General features: G+C 40.6%; 1 protein-coding gene across 2 annotated transcripts in view; it reads left to right on the top strand.

The window, feature by feature from the left end:
* DOCK11 (dedicator of cytokinesis 11) overlaps positions 1–15,683 on the top strand; it is a 187,379-nt gene extending 171,696 nt beyond the window's left edge. For both annotated transcript variants that reach the window (XM_047715225.1, XM_047715224.1), the window contains 5 exons: positions 8,102–8,312; positions 8,628–8,818; positions 9,400–9,500; positions 11,107–11,245; positions 15,219–15,683. In XM_047715225.1, coding sequence (XP_047571181.1) covers positions 8,102–8,312; positions 8,628–8,818; positions 9,400–9,500; positions 11,107–11,245; positions 15,219–15,341 — 765 coding nt within the window. In that variant the 3' untranslated portion in view covers positions 15,342–15,683. The remainder of the gene's footprint in view (positions 1–8,101; positions 8,313–8,627; positions 8,819–9,399; positions 9,501–11,106; positions 11,246–15,218) is intronic.
* Positions 15,684–16,034: the final 351 nt, after the last annotated feature.

Below are 16,034 nucleotides of genomic sequence, written 5' to 3'. Positions count from 1 at the left end.
TTTATCTCCCTATATCCAGATAGTCTCGGGCTCGTTGCCACACAACTGTTACTATAAATGGGAAGTTAATGGAAAGCCAGGCTTCCTGAACAACACGCAGTTTTTCTGCCTGACTTTGCCTCTGAAAACCTGGTGAGCCAGCCCTAGGGACAAACCACTCTCAGGCAGTTGGACTGCTAACATTATGTTACGCACAATATGTGAGTCATTCTCCATTGACGACAGACATCATAAGCAGTTGCTACTTTGAAAGTCCTTATTTCTGTCTTGATGTGTGCAAGTAAAGATTAAAAACACTCTTGTACCTTGCCAAAGAACAAAATCTGCTTAAGAGCACAGACAGTTCGGGGCGCCTGGGTGGCTCAGTGGGTTAAGCCGCTGCCTTCGGCTCGGGTCATGATCTCAGGGTCCTGGGATCGAGTCCCGCATCGGGCTCTCTGCTCAGCGGGAAGCCTGCTTCCCTCTCTCTCTCTCTCTCTGCCTTCCTCTCCGTCTACTTGTGATCTCTCTCTGTCAAAAAAAGAAAAAAAAAAAAAAGTCTTTAAAAAAAAAAAAAGAGCACAGACAGTTCGAAGAGCTGTTTGGCAATATTTTCCAATATTTTAAACGTACGTTTCTTTGGACACAATCATTTCACGTTTAAAGGTTGTTGTTTTTTTTAAAGGTAGGGAGGAGGACAGAGGGAGAGAGACTCTGAAGCTGGTTCCACACCCACAGCATGGAGCCCAGCCCGGGGCTTGATGTCACAACCCTGAGATCATGACCTGAGCCGAAATCAAGAGTCAGGTGCTTAATGCACTGAGCCACCTAGGAGCCCTTGAGTGTTTAAGATTTTATCCTGTAGGCATACACTACCAGAAAGATGGATGATCAAAGGTGTTCATGGTTGCAAAGTTTATAGAGCATGCTGGAAGCGATCTAAATGTCCATATGGCTAAAGAACTGGTATTACCCAGAAAATGGATATAGTGACCTATGCGTTAAAAAAAATTCACATGGATTTATTTAGAAGTGTCGATTTGAACCTGTCAAGATATATTCTTGAGCAGGGAAAAAAGTGAGGTACAGGAAATCATGGCTAGGATGATCACATTGGTGTAAAAAATGATGTTCACAATAACTTGTGTATTCTTGAGAAATTTCTGGAATGAGACACACGAAATGGTTAACCATGCCTACCCCTGAGGAGAGGGACTAGGGTCTTACACAGCAAGAAATTGTTGACTTTTCGTGGATACCCCTGTGTATGGTTTGAACTTTTTACCATATACATATTTTACTTTTATAAGGTTAAAATAAGGCTTGAGCTCTTTTTTTTTTATTTCCCTTCTGTATTTTGTCTTAGCCTGGGTAATTAACTCAACCATCTCCTGAGGTTCTCTTAGGAAAGGTCTAACTTTTTTTTTTTTTTCCGAGTCTAGTTGACACACAATGTTACGTTTGTTTCAGGTACACAACAATAGTGATTCAACAAGTTTATGCCTTAATGCCATGCTTAAGTGCAACTCCCACCTGTCACCACTATTACAGTGTCATTAACTGTATTCCCCACGCTGTGCCTTTTATTCCCATGACCTATTCATTCCATAACTGGAAGCCTGTACCTCTCCCTCTCCTTCACCCATTTTGCGCATGCCCCCCTTCCCCCCACTCTGGCAACCACCAGTTTGTTGTTGTTGTTGTTGTTTTTTAAGATTGATCGATTGATTTGAGAGAATGAGAGCATACAGAGGGAGTGGGAAAGACAGACTCCCCACCGAACAAGGAGCCGGACCCGGGGCTCGATCTCAGGACCCAGGATCATGACCTGAGCCAAAGGCAAACACTTAACTGACTGAGCCACCCAGGCATCCCCAGTTTGTTCTCTGTAGAGAAATCTAGCTAGTGACTGGGAGAGAAAAGAAGGTTAAGGTTTCTGGAGCTAGGCTTTTAGATTTTCACATAAGATCAAATAGAATGGGTTTGGAGAAGTTAAAAGATGCTAAGAAACTTTCTGTCCCCTGGCTGTCCTCCTGTATCTGCTGAGGAAAAAAAAAAAAAAAAAAGGATACAGAGACTACTCCCCAAGAGGTTTTTGTTGTCTTTTCATTTGTTTGTTTCCATTTTTGTTTTCCACACCAAACACAAAAAAGGGCTATCATCAGTTGCAATAACATTGACAAAGCCACCAACAGCGAAGGCCCAGGTCAAATTGAACTGGGAAAACACTGAAAGAAGAGCCTGGGCATAGCGTCGGGTGAATGGGGAGACTGATGGAGGGGAGGGTATCTAGGGCCCGCAGACAGCTGTCCAGCAGGGACCGCTCTGAGATTTGCCTCTGGCAGCGTAGCTTCTTAACATGGGATTTAAGCTTTTCACGAAATGGTCCATAACCACCGTAGGTTATGCCTCTGGAAGAGAACCATTCTGCTTTCCTGTGGTCCCTTTGGAGGACCAGAGGACCCAAGATAGGACTAATGTCATCAAGCGTGCCCACTCTCACCATGTCAGTCACTGCTTCTGGATGTACAAATGGGAAAGCTTTCCTGTAGGATAGTTGTGTCATGTATATCAAAATCCTTGCTACCGTGTAAATCCTTTAAGGAAGCCGCTTCTAGGACTTGATGCTGCAGAATAAATCCGAAAATAATGCTTGTAGTTTTAGATGCAAGGATGTCCCTCGGAGCATTGTTTGCAATGGCAAAATGTTGAGAAACAATCTAAGACTCTGTTGATAAGGGACTGATCCAGTAAATCGTGTCTATCCATATATCCATTAAAAGTCATGTTAATGAGCGGGGCACCTGGGTGGCGCAGTCAGTTAAGCATCTGCCTTCGGCTTGGGTTGAGATCACGCAGTCCTGGGATCGAGCCCCACATCGGGCTCCCTGCTCAGCGGGGAGGCTGCTTCTCCCTCTCCCCCTGCCTCCCCTTCAGCTTGGGCTCACTCACACTCTCTCTCAAATAAAGTCTTTTTTTTTAAAAAGTCATGCTAATGACCATGTAGAACTATAGTAACTAAAATACGTTTTTTGTTACACATACACAGAACTTTTTTTTTTTTTTTTTAGATTTTATTTATTTATTTGACAGAGAGAGATCACAAGTAGACGGAGAGGCAGGCAGAGAGAGAGAGAGAGGGAAGCAGGTTCCCTGCTGAGCAGAGAGCCCGATGCGGGACTCGATCCCAGGACCCTGAGATCATGACCTGAGCCGAAGGCAGCGGCTTAACCCACTGAGCCACCCAGGCGCCCCTACACAGAACTTTCTTAATTTGACCATTTTTATGTGCAGAGTTCAGTGGTGCTTACAGCACCATGTTGGAAAGAAGCAGCAAAAGTGGACATCCTTGCTTTGTTCCTAATCTTAGAGGAAAGGCTTTCAGCCTTTCAGCATTGAGTATAATGTTCACTGTGGGTTTCTCCTAGGGGCCCTTGATTAGATTGTGGAAATTCCCTCTGTTCCTGGTTTATTGAGTATTTTTATTATGAGAGATGCTGAGTTTTGTCAGATGCTTTTCCTGCATCAATTGAGATGTTCATGTAGGGTTTTTTCCCCCTTTATTCTGTTTATGTGGTGTATTACCTTGATTGATGTTCATATGTTGAACCGTCCTTGCATTCCAGGAATAAATCCTACTTGGTCATGGCATATAATTCTTTTAATATGCTGCTGAATTCTCTTTACCAGTATTCTGTTGAGGATTTTACATAAGGGATATTGGTATAGGGTTTTTTTGGTACTATCTTTGGCTTTGGTTTCAGAGTAATGCTGACATTATAGAATGAGTCAGGGTGTGATCCCTCTTCAGTTTTTCAGAAGACTTTGAGAAGGGTTGAGGTTAGTTCTTCTTTAAGTGTGTTGTAGACTTCACCAGTGAAGACATCAAGTCCAGAGATTTTTCTTCATCAGAAATTTTTTTTAAGATTTTATTTGTTTGTTGGTTGGTTTGTTTGTTTATTAGAGAGAGAAAGGGAGCAGACGGGATGGGACAGAGGGAGAGAATCTCAAGCAAACTCTACACTGAACGTGGAGTCTGACATGGGGCTCAGACCCATGACCCCGAGATCGTGACTTGAGCCAAAATCAAGAATCAGACACTCAATTGACTGAGCCATGCAGGTGCCCCAGAATTTTTTTTTTTTTTTTAGGTAGCCTCCATACCCAGCACGGAGCTGACATGGGGCTCAAACTCACAACCCTGAGATTAAGACCTGAGCTGAAATCAAGAGTCAGTTGCCCAACTGACTGAGCCACCCAGGGGCTCCCATCAGAAAATTTTTGATTACTGATTCAGTCTCCTTACTAGCTATAGAGCTATTCAGATTTTTCCATTTTTTTTCATGGTTTAGTCTTTGTAGGCTTTGTGTTTCTAGGAATTTGTTCATTTCATCTGGGTTATTTAATTTGTTGGCATTCAGTTCTCATAGTACTCTCATAATCCTTTTTATTTCTATAGAATTGGTAGTAATGTAATTTTCATTCCTGATTTTAGTAGTTTTGATTGTTCTTTTTTTATATTAGTCTTTCTAATTAAAGGTTGTCAATTTCAGTGACTTTTCAAAGAACCAAACTTTGGTTTCATTGCTTTTCTCTATTTTTCTATTCTCTATTTCATTTACCTCTGCTTAATCTTTATTTCCTTCCTTCTGCTAGCTTTGGGTTTAGTTCCTCTCTTTCTAGTTCCTTAAGTTGTAAAATTATGTTGTTGAATTGAGATCTTTCCCATTTTTTAATGTTGTGTTTATCACTATAAATCTCCTACTTAACACTGCTTTTGCTGTCCTATAAACTTTCCTTTATCTCTAAGGATGTTCTAATTTCCTTTTTGATTTTTTCTCTTTGAATCTTTGATTTTTTAAGTGTTTAGTCTCCACAGATATATACATTTTCCATTTTTACTTCTGTTATTAATTTTTAACTTTATCTCATTGTGGTTAGAGAAGATACTTTGTATGATATCTGTCTTTTTAAATCTTTTGAGACTTAATCTGTGGCCTAACATGCCATCCATCCTGGAAAATGTCCCATATGCACTTGAGAAGAAAGCATATTGTTGTTGGGTAGAGTAGTCTGTATATGTCTGTGAGATGTAATTGGTTTATTGTGTTCTTCAAGTCCTCTATTTTCTTCCTTACTTACTTCTGTCTGCTTGCAGTATCTAGTATTGAGAGTGGGGTATTAAAGTCTCCAAGTGTTACTGTAAAACTATTTCTTCTTTGAGTTCTGTCCATTTTTGCTTTGTTTATTTTATTAGTCTGTTATTAGGTATATAGATGTTTATGATTGTTTTATCTTCTTGCTGTACTGGACTTTTTATCAATATACAATGTCATTTTTGTCTCTTGTGAACTCTTAAAACTTTAAGTCTGTTTCATTCAATATTAATATATTCACCCCTGCTCTCTTTTGGTTACTATGTGCATGGAATCTCTTTTTCTGTTTTTCATTTTCAGCCCCTGTGTGTCTTTGGATCTAAAATAAATCTCTTGTAGACTGCATATAGTTGGATCATAATTTTTTAATCCATTCTACAGATCTCTTTTGATTACATTTTAATCCATTTACATTTCAAGTAATTACTGATAAGGAGAGATTCCATTCATTCTGTTATTTGTTTTTTTATGTGCCTTAGAGCTATTTAGTCTCTCATTTTTTGCATTACTATCTCCTGTTTAATTAATTTTTATGGTGAAATAGTTAAATTTGTTTCCCATTTCCTTTTGACAGTATTCTTCAACTCTATTTTTGTGGCTTTCATGGGGATTATATTTAACATCCTGAAGTTATAACACTCTAATTTGAATTTATACCCATTTAACCTCAATACCATACAAAAAATCTGCTGCTTTAATAGCCCCATCCCTACCATTTTCAGTTGTTGATGTTGTAGAATTATATCTTTGTACATTGTATGTCCAAAAAATAAGCTAATAATTTTTAACACATTTAGTCCCTTAAATTATATAGAAAATAAAATCATTACATGTGATGAGTCACTTCTCTCTTGACGCTTTCACAATTCTCTCTTTGTCTTTGGCTTTTGACACTTTGATTTTAGTGTGGTTCAATATGGGTCTCCTCGACTTACCTACTTGGAATCTTTTGATCTTCTTGGATTTTATAATCATTGGGAAGTTTCCACACAGTATTTCTTCAGATACTACCTCTGCCCCTTTCCATCTCTTCTCCTTTCAGGGAGTCCTACAGTGTGTGTGTGTTGGTCCACTGGGTGATGTTCCACATGATTTTTTTTTAAGATTTTATTTATTTATTTGCCACAGAAAGAGAGAGAGAGCACAAGCAGGGGGAATAACAGGCAGAGGGAGAAGGAGAAACAGGCTCCCCACAGAGCAGGGAGAGCCTGATGTGGGACTTGATCCCAGGACCATGGGATCATGACCTGAGCCGAAGGCAGTAGCTTAACTGACTGAGCCACCCAGGGGCCCCCAACATGATTGTAGTATCTTTCCGTTCTCTATTACCTCTGTCTGCTCAAATCCACCTTTGAATCCTTCTAGTGAATTTTCATTTTACTTATCATATTTTTCAGCTCCAAAAATTTGGTTTCTTTTTAGGTTTTCTCCCTCTTCACTGATACTGAATTTGTCCATACATCGCTTTCTTGACTTTCTCCACATCTCCCTTTAGTTCTTTGATCATCAAGACAGTTGTTTTAAAATCTTTTTCTAGTAGGTCTACTATCTGGTCTTTTTTGGGGACAAGTTTCCATTGGGTTATTTTTCTCCTTTGAATGTACCAAACTTTCCTGTTTCTTCACATGCCTTGTGATTTGTTGTTGTTGTTGTTGAAAACTGGACATTTGGATCTGATATGGTGGAGATCAGATTTCCCATTCTGGAAATCAGATTCTCCCCCTTTCCCAGGATTTGCTGGGTTTTGTTTTCAATTATTCTAGACTGTCTCTTTGCCATGGATCAGCCTGAGGTGTAAATTTAGGATCTTCTCAGGTCTTTTTGGAACCTGCACCTTACCCGGGTATGTGTGGTGAGTTTCCAATTTCCCTCCTGTATGCTGTTGCTTTTGAGTGTCCTTGTCTTCAGTGTCTGGCTCCCAAGAGGGAGAAAGAAAAATAAAGGGGAGAGGTCTTTTAAATCCCCTGGAAGTCACTTCAGCCAGGGCAGGCAGGTACAGCAAAAATGGCCACAGCAGGGGCAGCGCCTGGGTGGCCTAGTCTGTTAAGTGTCTGCCTTTGGCTCGGCACGATCCCAGGGTCCTGGGATGGAGCCCCACGTGGGGATCTCTGCTCAGCAGGGATCCTGCTTCTCCATCCCCCTCTGTCTGCTGCTCTGCTGCTTGTGTTCTCTCTCTCTTTCTCCCTCTGTCAAATAAGTAAATAAATAAATTTTTTTTAAATTTAAAAAAAAATGGCCACAACCTCTTTGTACCTCTATGATGAGAAACAGTGGTTGGAGCACAGGCCCCAAGATTAAGGAGATGTTGTCCTTCTTGCCCATTCTGGCTCCTGCAAGCTGTTCCAGGAACATGTGCCAAGCTGTTCCAGTAACATGTGCCAGCTGCCTGCCATGGGGCTGAGGAGTAGGAAAGGAGAGGCTGAAATTGACCAAGAGCTGAAATTGACTGAAATCAAAATTGACTGCAATTTTCTGTCCAAGCCTTCCCCTACACGTTGCAAGCTTTAGCTAGATTTCTGGTGCTCTACCCCCTTCTCAGAATCCTCTCCATTATCTATTTTTATCAAGGTAGAATTCAAACGTACAGTTAACCTTGTAATATATTTTTAAAGAATCAGATTACAAAACAGTGTTTAGTGTGACCTCAGCTTTGTAAATAATATGTGCCTGGAGAAAAGATTGGAAGGAAATATATGAAAATGTGAATAGTGGCACTCGCCAAGTGGTAGGATTGCGATTTTTATTTTCTTCTCCCATTCCTATAACTTCCAAATAGGTTTCTGTAATTTCTTATAACCAGAAGGAAACGATCCTTTAAAAAAGTACAAAGCTCTCCTCTGGGTGTGTATTCAGTTGGGAACACAATCATGACCATGTTCCTCAGTGGATACCAAAGGAGTTAGTGGCTTACCTGTCCCCACTTTTCCCTTCCACCGAGTAAAAGCCAGAACTTACTTTCTTTACAGGTAAACGCCAAAGAACTCGATCCAAAATATGCTCATATCCAAGTCACTTACGTGAAGCCCTACTTCGATGACAAAGAACTCACAGAAAGAAAGACCGAGTTTGAAAGAAACCATAATATCAGCAGATTTGTTTTTGAAGCTCCTTACACATTGTCTGGCAAAAAGCAAGGTTGCATAGAAGAACAGTGCAAACGCCGCACAATCTTGACCAGTAAGTAGGACTTTGCGTGATAACGTTTTGTTTGACTTGGTTCTTTGTGATGCACACCGGTAGCAGGTGGCGAGCAGGAGGACGTGACGTGTAGTTGTAATCCTTCACTGTTCTGCTGCTCACCCACTAGCTTGCACCAATGTGGCGATGTTATAGACCATTGTCACCCCTTATGTAATGGGTGACTGAATGCTTCGGGGTCTTAGAGAGCGCACAGTGGGGACAGTTCAGCATAATGGAGTTTTTCCTTTGACTTGGCTGTTGGAACAGAGGATTTGTTTCTGAGATAACAAATCAACGTGAACCTTTTAACAGCTTCCAACTCCTTCCCATATGTGAAGAAGAGGATCCCTATCAGCTATGAACAGCAGATCAATTTAAAGCCCATCGATGTTGCTACTGATGAAATCAAAGATAAAACGGCAGAGCTGAACAAACTTTGCTCCTCTGCTGACGTCGACATGATTCAGCTCCAGCTAAAGTTGCAAGGCTGTGTCTCGGTGCAGGTAGGTCCATTGCTGAATGCATCCTAAGTGGTTCCCGATGTTCTCACTTTCCTGAGGACACCGAGCAAGCATAACTTGCAATTATGTGTTCCGCTTTTAGCGAGTGCGAAAACCCATGCATTGTTCTCGGTGAACAGAAGGAAAGGAGGCTCAGTGTCCATCAGTTTCACTTTACGGTGGAAGACTTTAGCGTAAAGCCCTGCAACAGTAGCCAAGCTCTGTGTTTGCAGAGCTGAAGCCATTAAGTAACTTGTTCGAATAGCGTCTTTGCAGATTACTGGCTTTAGTCATTTTTTTCAAATAAACTTCCAGTAAGAAGAGTAAATATGGCCCTCAGATTTTTAATGTATTTAGGGTTTTTGTTTTTTTTTTTAAGAGAAATGCAGGGGTGCCTGGCTGGCTCAGTCAGGGGAGTGTGCATCTCTTTGATCTCAGTGTTGTGAGTTCGAGCCCCTTATTGGGAGTAGAGAGTACTTAAAAAAAAAAAAAGAAATCTGAAAAAAATAAATAAAAAGAAAAAGACAGAAATCTCTTTCTGATTACATTCTAACCACTCTCATTTTTCTCCCTTCGTGTTTTAGGTAAATGCTGGTCCATTAGCATATGCAAGGGCTTTCTTAAATGATAGTCAAGCTACCAAGTATCCACCTAAGAAAGTAAATGAGTTGAAAGACATGTTTCGGTAAGTGCTGTGTCCTTTTCCCCTTAGACCTCTATCCTTTTATTCTCATGTTCTTCACAGAAACCAAAATATTCACCTAGTAACATCCCTCCCAAAAAAAGGACATTCTCCATTCTCTTTTACAATATTTAGGTGACCTGCTAATGGTACTTTAAGCAGCGAGGAAACGCACGCTGTCTTTCTCACTGCGGGTCATTATAACGACGTCCTAGCGTCCCAAGAGATGAAACATGCCAGTTTCCTTTATCCCTTTAGATATTGTGACACAAAAGCAAGCCTGCATTCATTCTGTGCTTTCCTCCTCCGCCTGATTGACTTCATCTTACAGCATTTCAGACCGTTTAGGGTAGGAACAAAAGTTGAATTGGAAAGGTTGGAGAGGCTTGCATGTGTCCTGTGTTCTTACTTCCGCCTGGGATTCTGCCGGTCCAAGGCCACACGGTACCGTGGCTCAAGTGAGCATCCCTGTAAGCTAGGGCATGTCTGAATGGTCTTGCATTAGAAAACAGTCTGTTTAATATATTTGAAAAACTTACATTTGGAATAAGAGAGACAATTGAGTAAAATGGGCCAAGAGGAAAGATGATAACTCAGCCACTCGTTTGCTCTCGACTTATTTCATTTACTTTTCCTGTCTGTGTGTCATCAACTATTCCGGATTACAGAGTGACCAGTAGTCACTCATTCACCAGTATTTATTAATGCCTGGCACGTGCAGAGAGAGTGTACTTGTTGCTATGACAGGGATACAAACCAAATGGGCAATGAGGTACTTTGTCCCCTAAGACCTTTGCTCTCGTCATTGATATTGCACACAAACGCGTGAATGACGGACAAAGGCTTTTTGCTTTTTTAAATTATTTTTTAAATTACTTTAAAATATTGAAGTATAGTTGACAAACAGTGTGGTGAGTTCCAGGCATATGACAGACTGATTTGACAATTCCCATATCACGCAGTGCACACCATGCTGTGTGGTCACTCCATCTGTCACCATACAACGTTATTACAGTATTATTGGCTATATTCCCTATGCTGTATTTTTCATCCCTGGGACTTATTTATTTTATAACAAGAAGTCTGTACCTCTTAATCCCCTTTACCAATTTCACCCATTCCACCCCGCCCCCCATCTTTGTCCCCACTCCGAGCCCGGGACAGATAATTCCTACCTATAACACCCAGCACTGTACAGGAGACATAGTAGTCCCCAAATAAATTATTTTTGAATGCATGACTTATTATCTACAGATGCGAGTTAATGTTTGTACAATTTTAGCTGACTTAATATCATGATTTAATATCAGCTGATTTAATATCATTTAATATCATGAATTAATATCATCTGAGCAAATAGTCTCTCTGGAAGGTCAACTGTTTCGAGCCAGGTTTTAAAGGAGACAAGAAACCCGAGGGGAAAGGTGGGAAAGAAAGGAAAAAGGAATTTCAGACTTAGGAAATGGCATTAGCAAAGACGCAGTAAGAAAATACAGGATTCCGGTCTTCCCTCTGGGCAAGCCACAGTTAAAGTGAATATCAAATTGATAGTCAATGAGACTTTCTAGGAATAAACGATGAAACCCTTATCTTTGCTCTTTGTCCACAGGAGATTCATACAGGCATGCAGCATTGCCCTTGAACTAAACGAGCGGCTAATTAAAGAAGATCAAATTGAGTACCATGAAGGGCTCAAGTCAAATTTCAGAGACATGGTGAAAGAGTTGTCTGACATTACCCACGAGCAGGCGAGTAGTGACGTGGTTGAAAATGAAAACATGACCCGGAGCCCCTCAGGTGTACTTAGCAAAGTCTAGCCGGCCGAGATGCATCACCTTGCAATTAGTCCGTCTCTGTTTTCAAATTTGCTCCTATTATCTGCAGTCATTTAAATGATATAATGCAAATCGAATTTAAAATAATTACCTGAGGCAATTGCTAAGGCAATTATCAGTAATAAGCCATTTTGTTCTTTGGGCCGTGGGGCTGTTAGAAGTTAACTCGCTGAATGGATCTACTGGAAACACGGGTAAGAGTCTCTCAAGAAGGGTCCTAAAGGAGTGAGATGATTGGCACAGGAGCCAAACCCCTAAGGGTATCTCTTGTCTTGGCCGTAAAAAACTACAGATACTATCATTTAGGTGACATACTCTGAGGCTTCCAAAATTTGAGAAATGTCTTAGCATTTTCATCTGTGACGGAGTGTTCATGCCCATGCAGCTAACTGCAACCTAAAAATTCGGAAGCCAAGACCTGTTCACCACTTACAGCCACATTATGTCACAGTGAAGTAGTTAGAACTTTCATACACCTGAGCCTGCCAGCCCTCCGTCCCCCGCACCACCCAGGACTTCCATACGCCTGCTTGTCTTCAACGCAAGCACTCCTGGGTTATCCTGGGAAACTTCATTTTGATGCTGGAGTCCTGACCACTGTGTACATGGGTTGTCACTCAAGTATTTTAGTGTCTTCAACACGTTTGTACAAGTCCCAGCACGATGATCTAGTCCCTCAGCAACTGAGCCTGTGAAGCTTCATTTCCTTACTCATGGACACAGCCACCAAGATAAATATCTGTTTCAGAAACTCTTCAAACTCTGAATTTTGAAGAAAGCAAGTCTTCTTCAAAGAAACAAGGATAACTACAACCCTTTAGAGAACACATGTTAAAGCTCCTTCCAGAACCTTCTCTGTCCTGGTAGCTGCCTTTCAGCGATTGCTCGCTGCGGGAAATTGAGTTACAGTTAGCACAAGGTTGCACTGAATGACCAGGAGTCTCATTTTCCAGCCATTGTTATCTTCTCAGCATGAAGAAGTTAGCCAGCCAGACCTTCATCATCCCATCTGTTCAGTGAGACTGCTTACCCCCCGCTCCCCTCCTTGCCCGTTCTCCACATCTGGGAATCTTGTTGGCCCGAGGAGTCTGGAATCAGTGTTCCATTTCTTCTTTTGGCCATCTTTACTTCTATTAGCCCATTTAGGAGGGAGTACAAACTGTTCCAAGGTGCCCCAAGGTGGTTCAGTGTTCAGAGATCCTTTTTGGTCTCGAAGCAGCCAGGTGGTCAGGACGGGGAAGGCAGGAAGTCATGCCACTGCCTTTATTCCCCGCGTCTCAAGCTCAGCCCATGGGTAGCAGAGGGGCGTATACCTTTCTGTGCCATCACTGCTCTGAGGCAAATGGATGACATAGTTAGTTCCGAGGAGCTGTCCAGTGTTACGGATTTCCATTCTTCATATTCCATAGAAAATCAGCAAAAAATCCTTCACAAAAGATACAACAATGACACATGTTTTAAGCCAATGTGTAGTACATTGCAATTATCCTAGTTTCCAGGCAACTGCATGACTTAGCCTTAAACTCTGAAGTACTCAAATGGGAAACAAGTTATTTAGTTTACTGTTGTGACAGTGATCAGGATGTGTAGAGCGGCCATTTTATACAGTTCTTAACCCCCGCGAAGCATGACTTTTGCAGACCTGCTGTCCCATTTTCTGTCTGTCTCGTTTGTTGAATTGGAGAAACCGCTGTTGTAGACCCTTGAAATTATATGTTGTTAGATAAGCCAGGAAAAAATCTTAGATTCTTTTTTAAATTTAATTTTATTTACATTCAGTTAATTAACACAGAGTGCATGATTTGTTTCAGAGGTAGAGGTCAGTGATTCAGTGCTCTATCACACCCAGGGCTCATTCCATCATGGGCCCTCCTTAACGGCCGGCACCCACTTACCCCAGCTACCCCCCACTCCAGCAACCCTCAGTTGTTTCCCATGGTTAAGGGTCTCTTTTGTTTTGTCTCCCTGTGTGATTTCGTCTTGTTTTATTGAAAAGATCTCAAGTTTCTATTGGTTTATGTTTATGTAAGCTGTCCCATCATAATGCATCGTGTTTAGGTGTGCCCTAACCATTGACTTTATAGTGAATTTTTATAATTCAGTGTTTTCTATTAGATTCTCACAAAACAGAGCCTTTTTTCAGTCCTACACTTGGAGATACGTTATTTCCCAAAGGAAAATAAAATAATACAAAATAAAATAAAGTATACTGGATAGTGCAATATAAATTATTCTGTTGTGCCCCATAAATGATTACTTGACAAAAGATATATCTTATGTGTGTGTATATGTATATATGTTTATTGTGTGTGTGTGTATATATATATAATTTATTCTTCACCCTTTTCAGTGTAATCATTATAGTATATCGAAAGATACAGTCCTTTGTAAAACTTCTTCAAGCTTTTGACTTTTAGAAGGGGACTTAAAGGGGCACCTGGGTGGCTCAGTGGGTTAAGTCTCTGCCTTCGGCTCAGGTCAGGATCTCAGGGTCCTGGGATGGAGCCCCAAATCGCATCGGGCTCTCTGCTCAGCAGGGAGCCTGCTTCCTGCCCTCTCTCTGCCTGCCTCTCTGCCTACTTGTGATCCTTCTCTCTCTGACAAATAAATAAATAAAATCTTTAGAAAAAAAAAGGGGGGGGACTTAAAAAATTAAAAGGGAATTTATATTATCTTCAAATTATGAATTGCAGATGTCTTAATTACAGTTAGTGGTGGCTACTGTAGGGTCTGGTATGTTTTGTTTTCTACACAGTGAGTCCCATATTGTCTTGTCACATCTGACAGGTATGGATAAACAATTAGTCATCTCTTAAATCTCTGCTTGGCTTCCAGATTAGTGTCATGAGTTGTGATTTTTTAAGAGGAAATTTCTCTATTACAGACTTTCTCTAAGACCTACTTTGTAGCAACACAAATGATATGACCCATTACTGTCACCATAGACCAGTTTGTGGGCTTAATACTGAAGTTTCAAAGCTAACTTGAGAACCGGCTAGTGAAAGCTTGAGACCTAAGTTGGAATCATACAGTAAAAAGATGGGATGTGATGTGTATGGTATTCTTTTCTTCCATCTTTCTTTTTTTTTTTTTTTTTTAAGTAGGCTCCACACCCAACGTGGGGCTTGAACTCACGACCCCGAGACCATGAGTCACATACTCTACCGACTGAGCCAACCAGGCACCCCTTCTTTCCTTCCATCTAATCAAGAATATTTGATCACACAAAATGGAAAGTTTTAAAAACATCTATACCAATATGAATATATGTTTATATGCTTACGGGATATAAAATTTACATCTCGTATGTGTGAAGTTCTTCATTTCCATGAAAAGCCTTCTGTGTCAATCAGCTCACATAGTTCTCGTGTGCCTTTAGAATAGAAATAGGCACTTGTGACTTTATTTAAGAATATTTTCCAAATCATCTAACAAAGTATTCTAGAATAGTTTAAAAAAAAAAAAAGAATATTTTCCAAGTCTCCAGGGAAGCAGCATGGGTATCTGTGTGTTGGAAAAGCCCCACCAGTGATTCTGAGAACCACGGTTTAGAGCTCTTGTTACGATCACTGGTTTTAAATATATATGTATTTGAAAGATTGCATTGCCTCCCATTTTTTCTTGAATTTTGCATTTTACAATCTTCTGTTTTTCTTAATGAGTAACCAGATCTTCTCTGCTTTTTTGCTACGCTGCCTTTGTAACACAGCTTTGAAGACTGAAGTCGGTAATGTTATTCTTCGCTCTTTCTGTTTTATGTCATTTCGAATAGCTCCATGTCAGTGACAAATTGAAATTTGCCTGTAATTTCATATACACATACTTTTTGGACCATGGCTGTTTTGCTTTGTGATAAACATGCAGGCTTTTTTCCCTTTTGTTTTAGATATTACAAGAAGACACGATCCATTCCCCCTGGATGAGCAACACGTTCCATGTATTTTGTGCAATTAGCGGTACATCGAGCGACCGAGGTTATGGTTCCCCAAGATACACTGCTGAAATCTGAGGACATGTAGATCCCAAGTGACAATGAGACTGACCTTTCTCAGGAAAAATCGGAGCTGTGCAAATGTTAAAAATGGAAAGATTTGATAGACATGAAGTGTTTCTTCCTGACACCAAAATTTTCATGCTTTCAAACAGGGTGCTTACGTATTTGTAAATAGTTAAGCAACTTGAAAGTGCCTGGAAAATTGCACCACTGTGCTTGGTTTGTACTTTTTTAGGTAAATCTATATACGGAGAAGTAGAGCTCAAAACCATTCATTCAATTTGCTTAATTATTGCTTAAGATCATAATGGTACTGTGTAAAATTGTATAATGGAACACAATAAAAGGTTAAACTTATTTGTAATTAGAAGTGAAGGAAATAATACTTTGAACTTAGCATTTTTCTTGACAGGAAGCTCAATTCACGATCCTACTGATTCTTGGAGAGAAAAAAATTGATAAAATTGCCATAAAACATGGACATTTCAAATTGGGGAGGTAATTGGAACTCCCGCCTGCTAGGAGTCAAGACGAGGCTCAAGGAACCAGGATGGCTATACGTGGAAATACCAAACTTACTGTTCCTTCAAGTTTTGATGCAGTGACGCTGGGTGACCAAGTTGGTCTCTCTGTGCCTTCCAGGACAAGGGATTCGTGTGTGACCTAGCTCACCCTAGGAAGTGGCCTTTACCCCCCAGAGTTTCATCA

The sequence above is a fragment of the Lutra lutra genome, chromosome X (genome assembly GCF_902655055.1).
Source record: "Lutra lutra chromosome X, mLutLut1.2, whole genome shotgun sequence".
In the NCBI taxonomy this organism is placed as follows: domain Eukaryota; kingdom Metazoa; phylum Chordata; class Mammalia; order Carnivora; family Mustelidae; genus Lutra; species Lutra lutra.
Note: the sequence above shows the minus strand (reverse complement) of the source record. Positions and strands in the feature narration are given on the sequence as shown.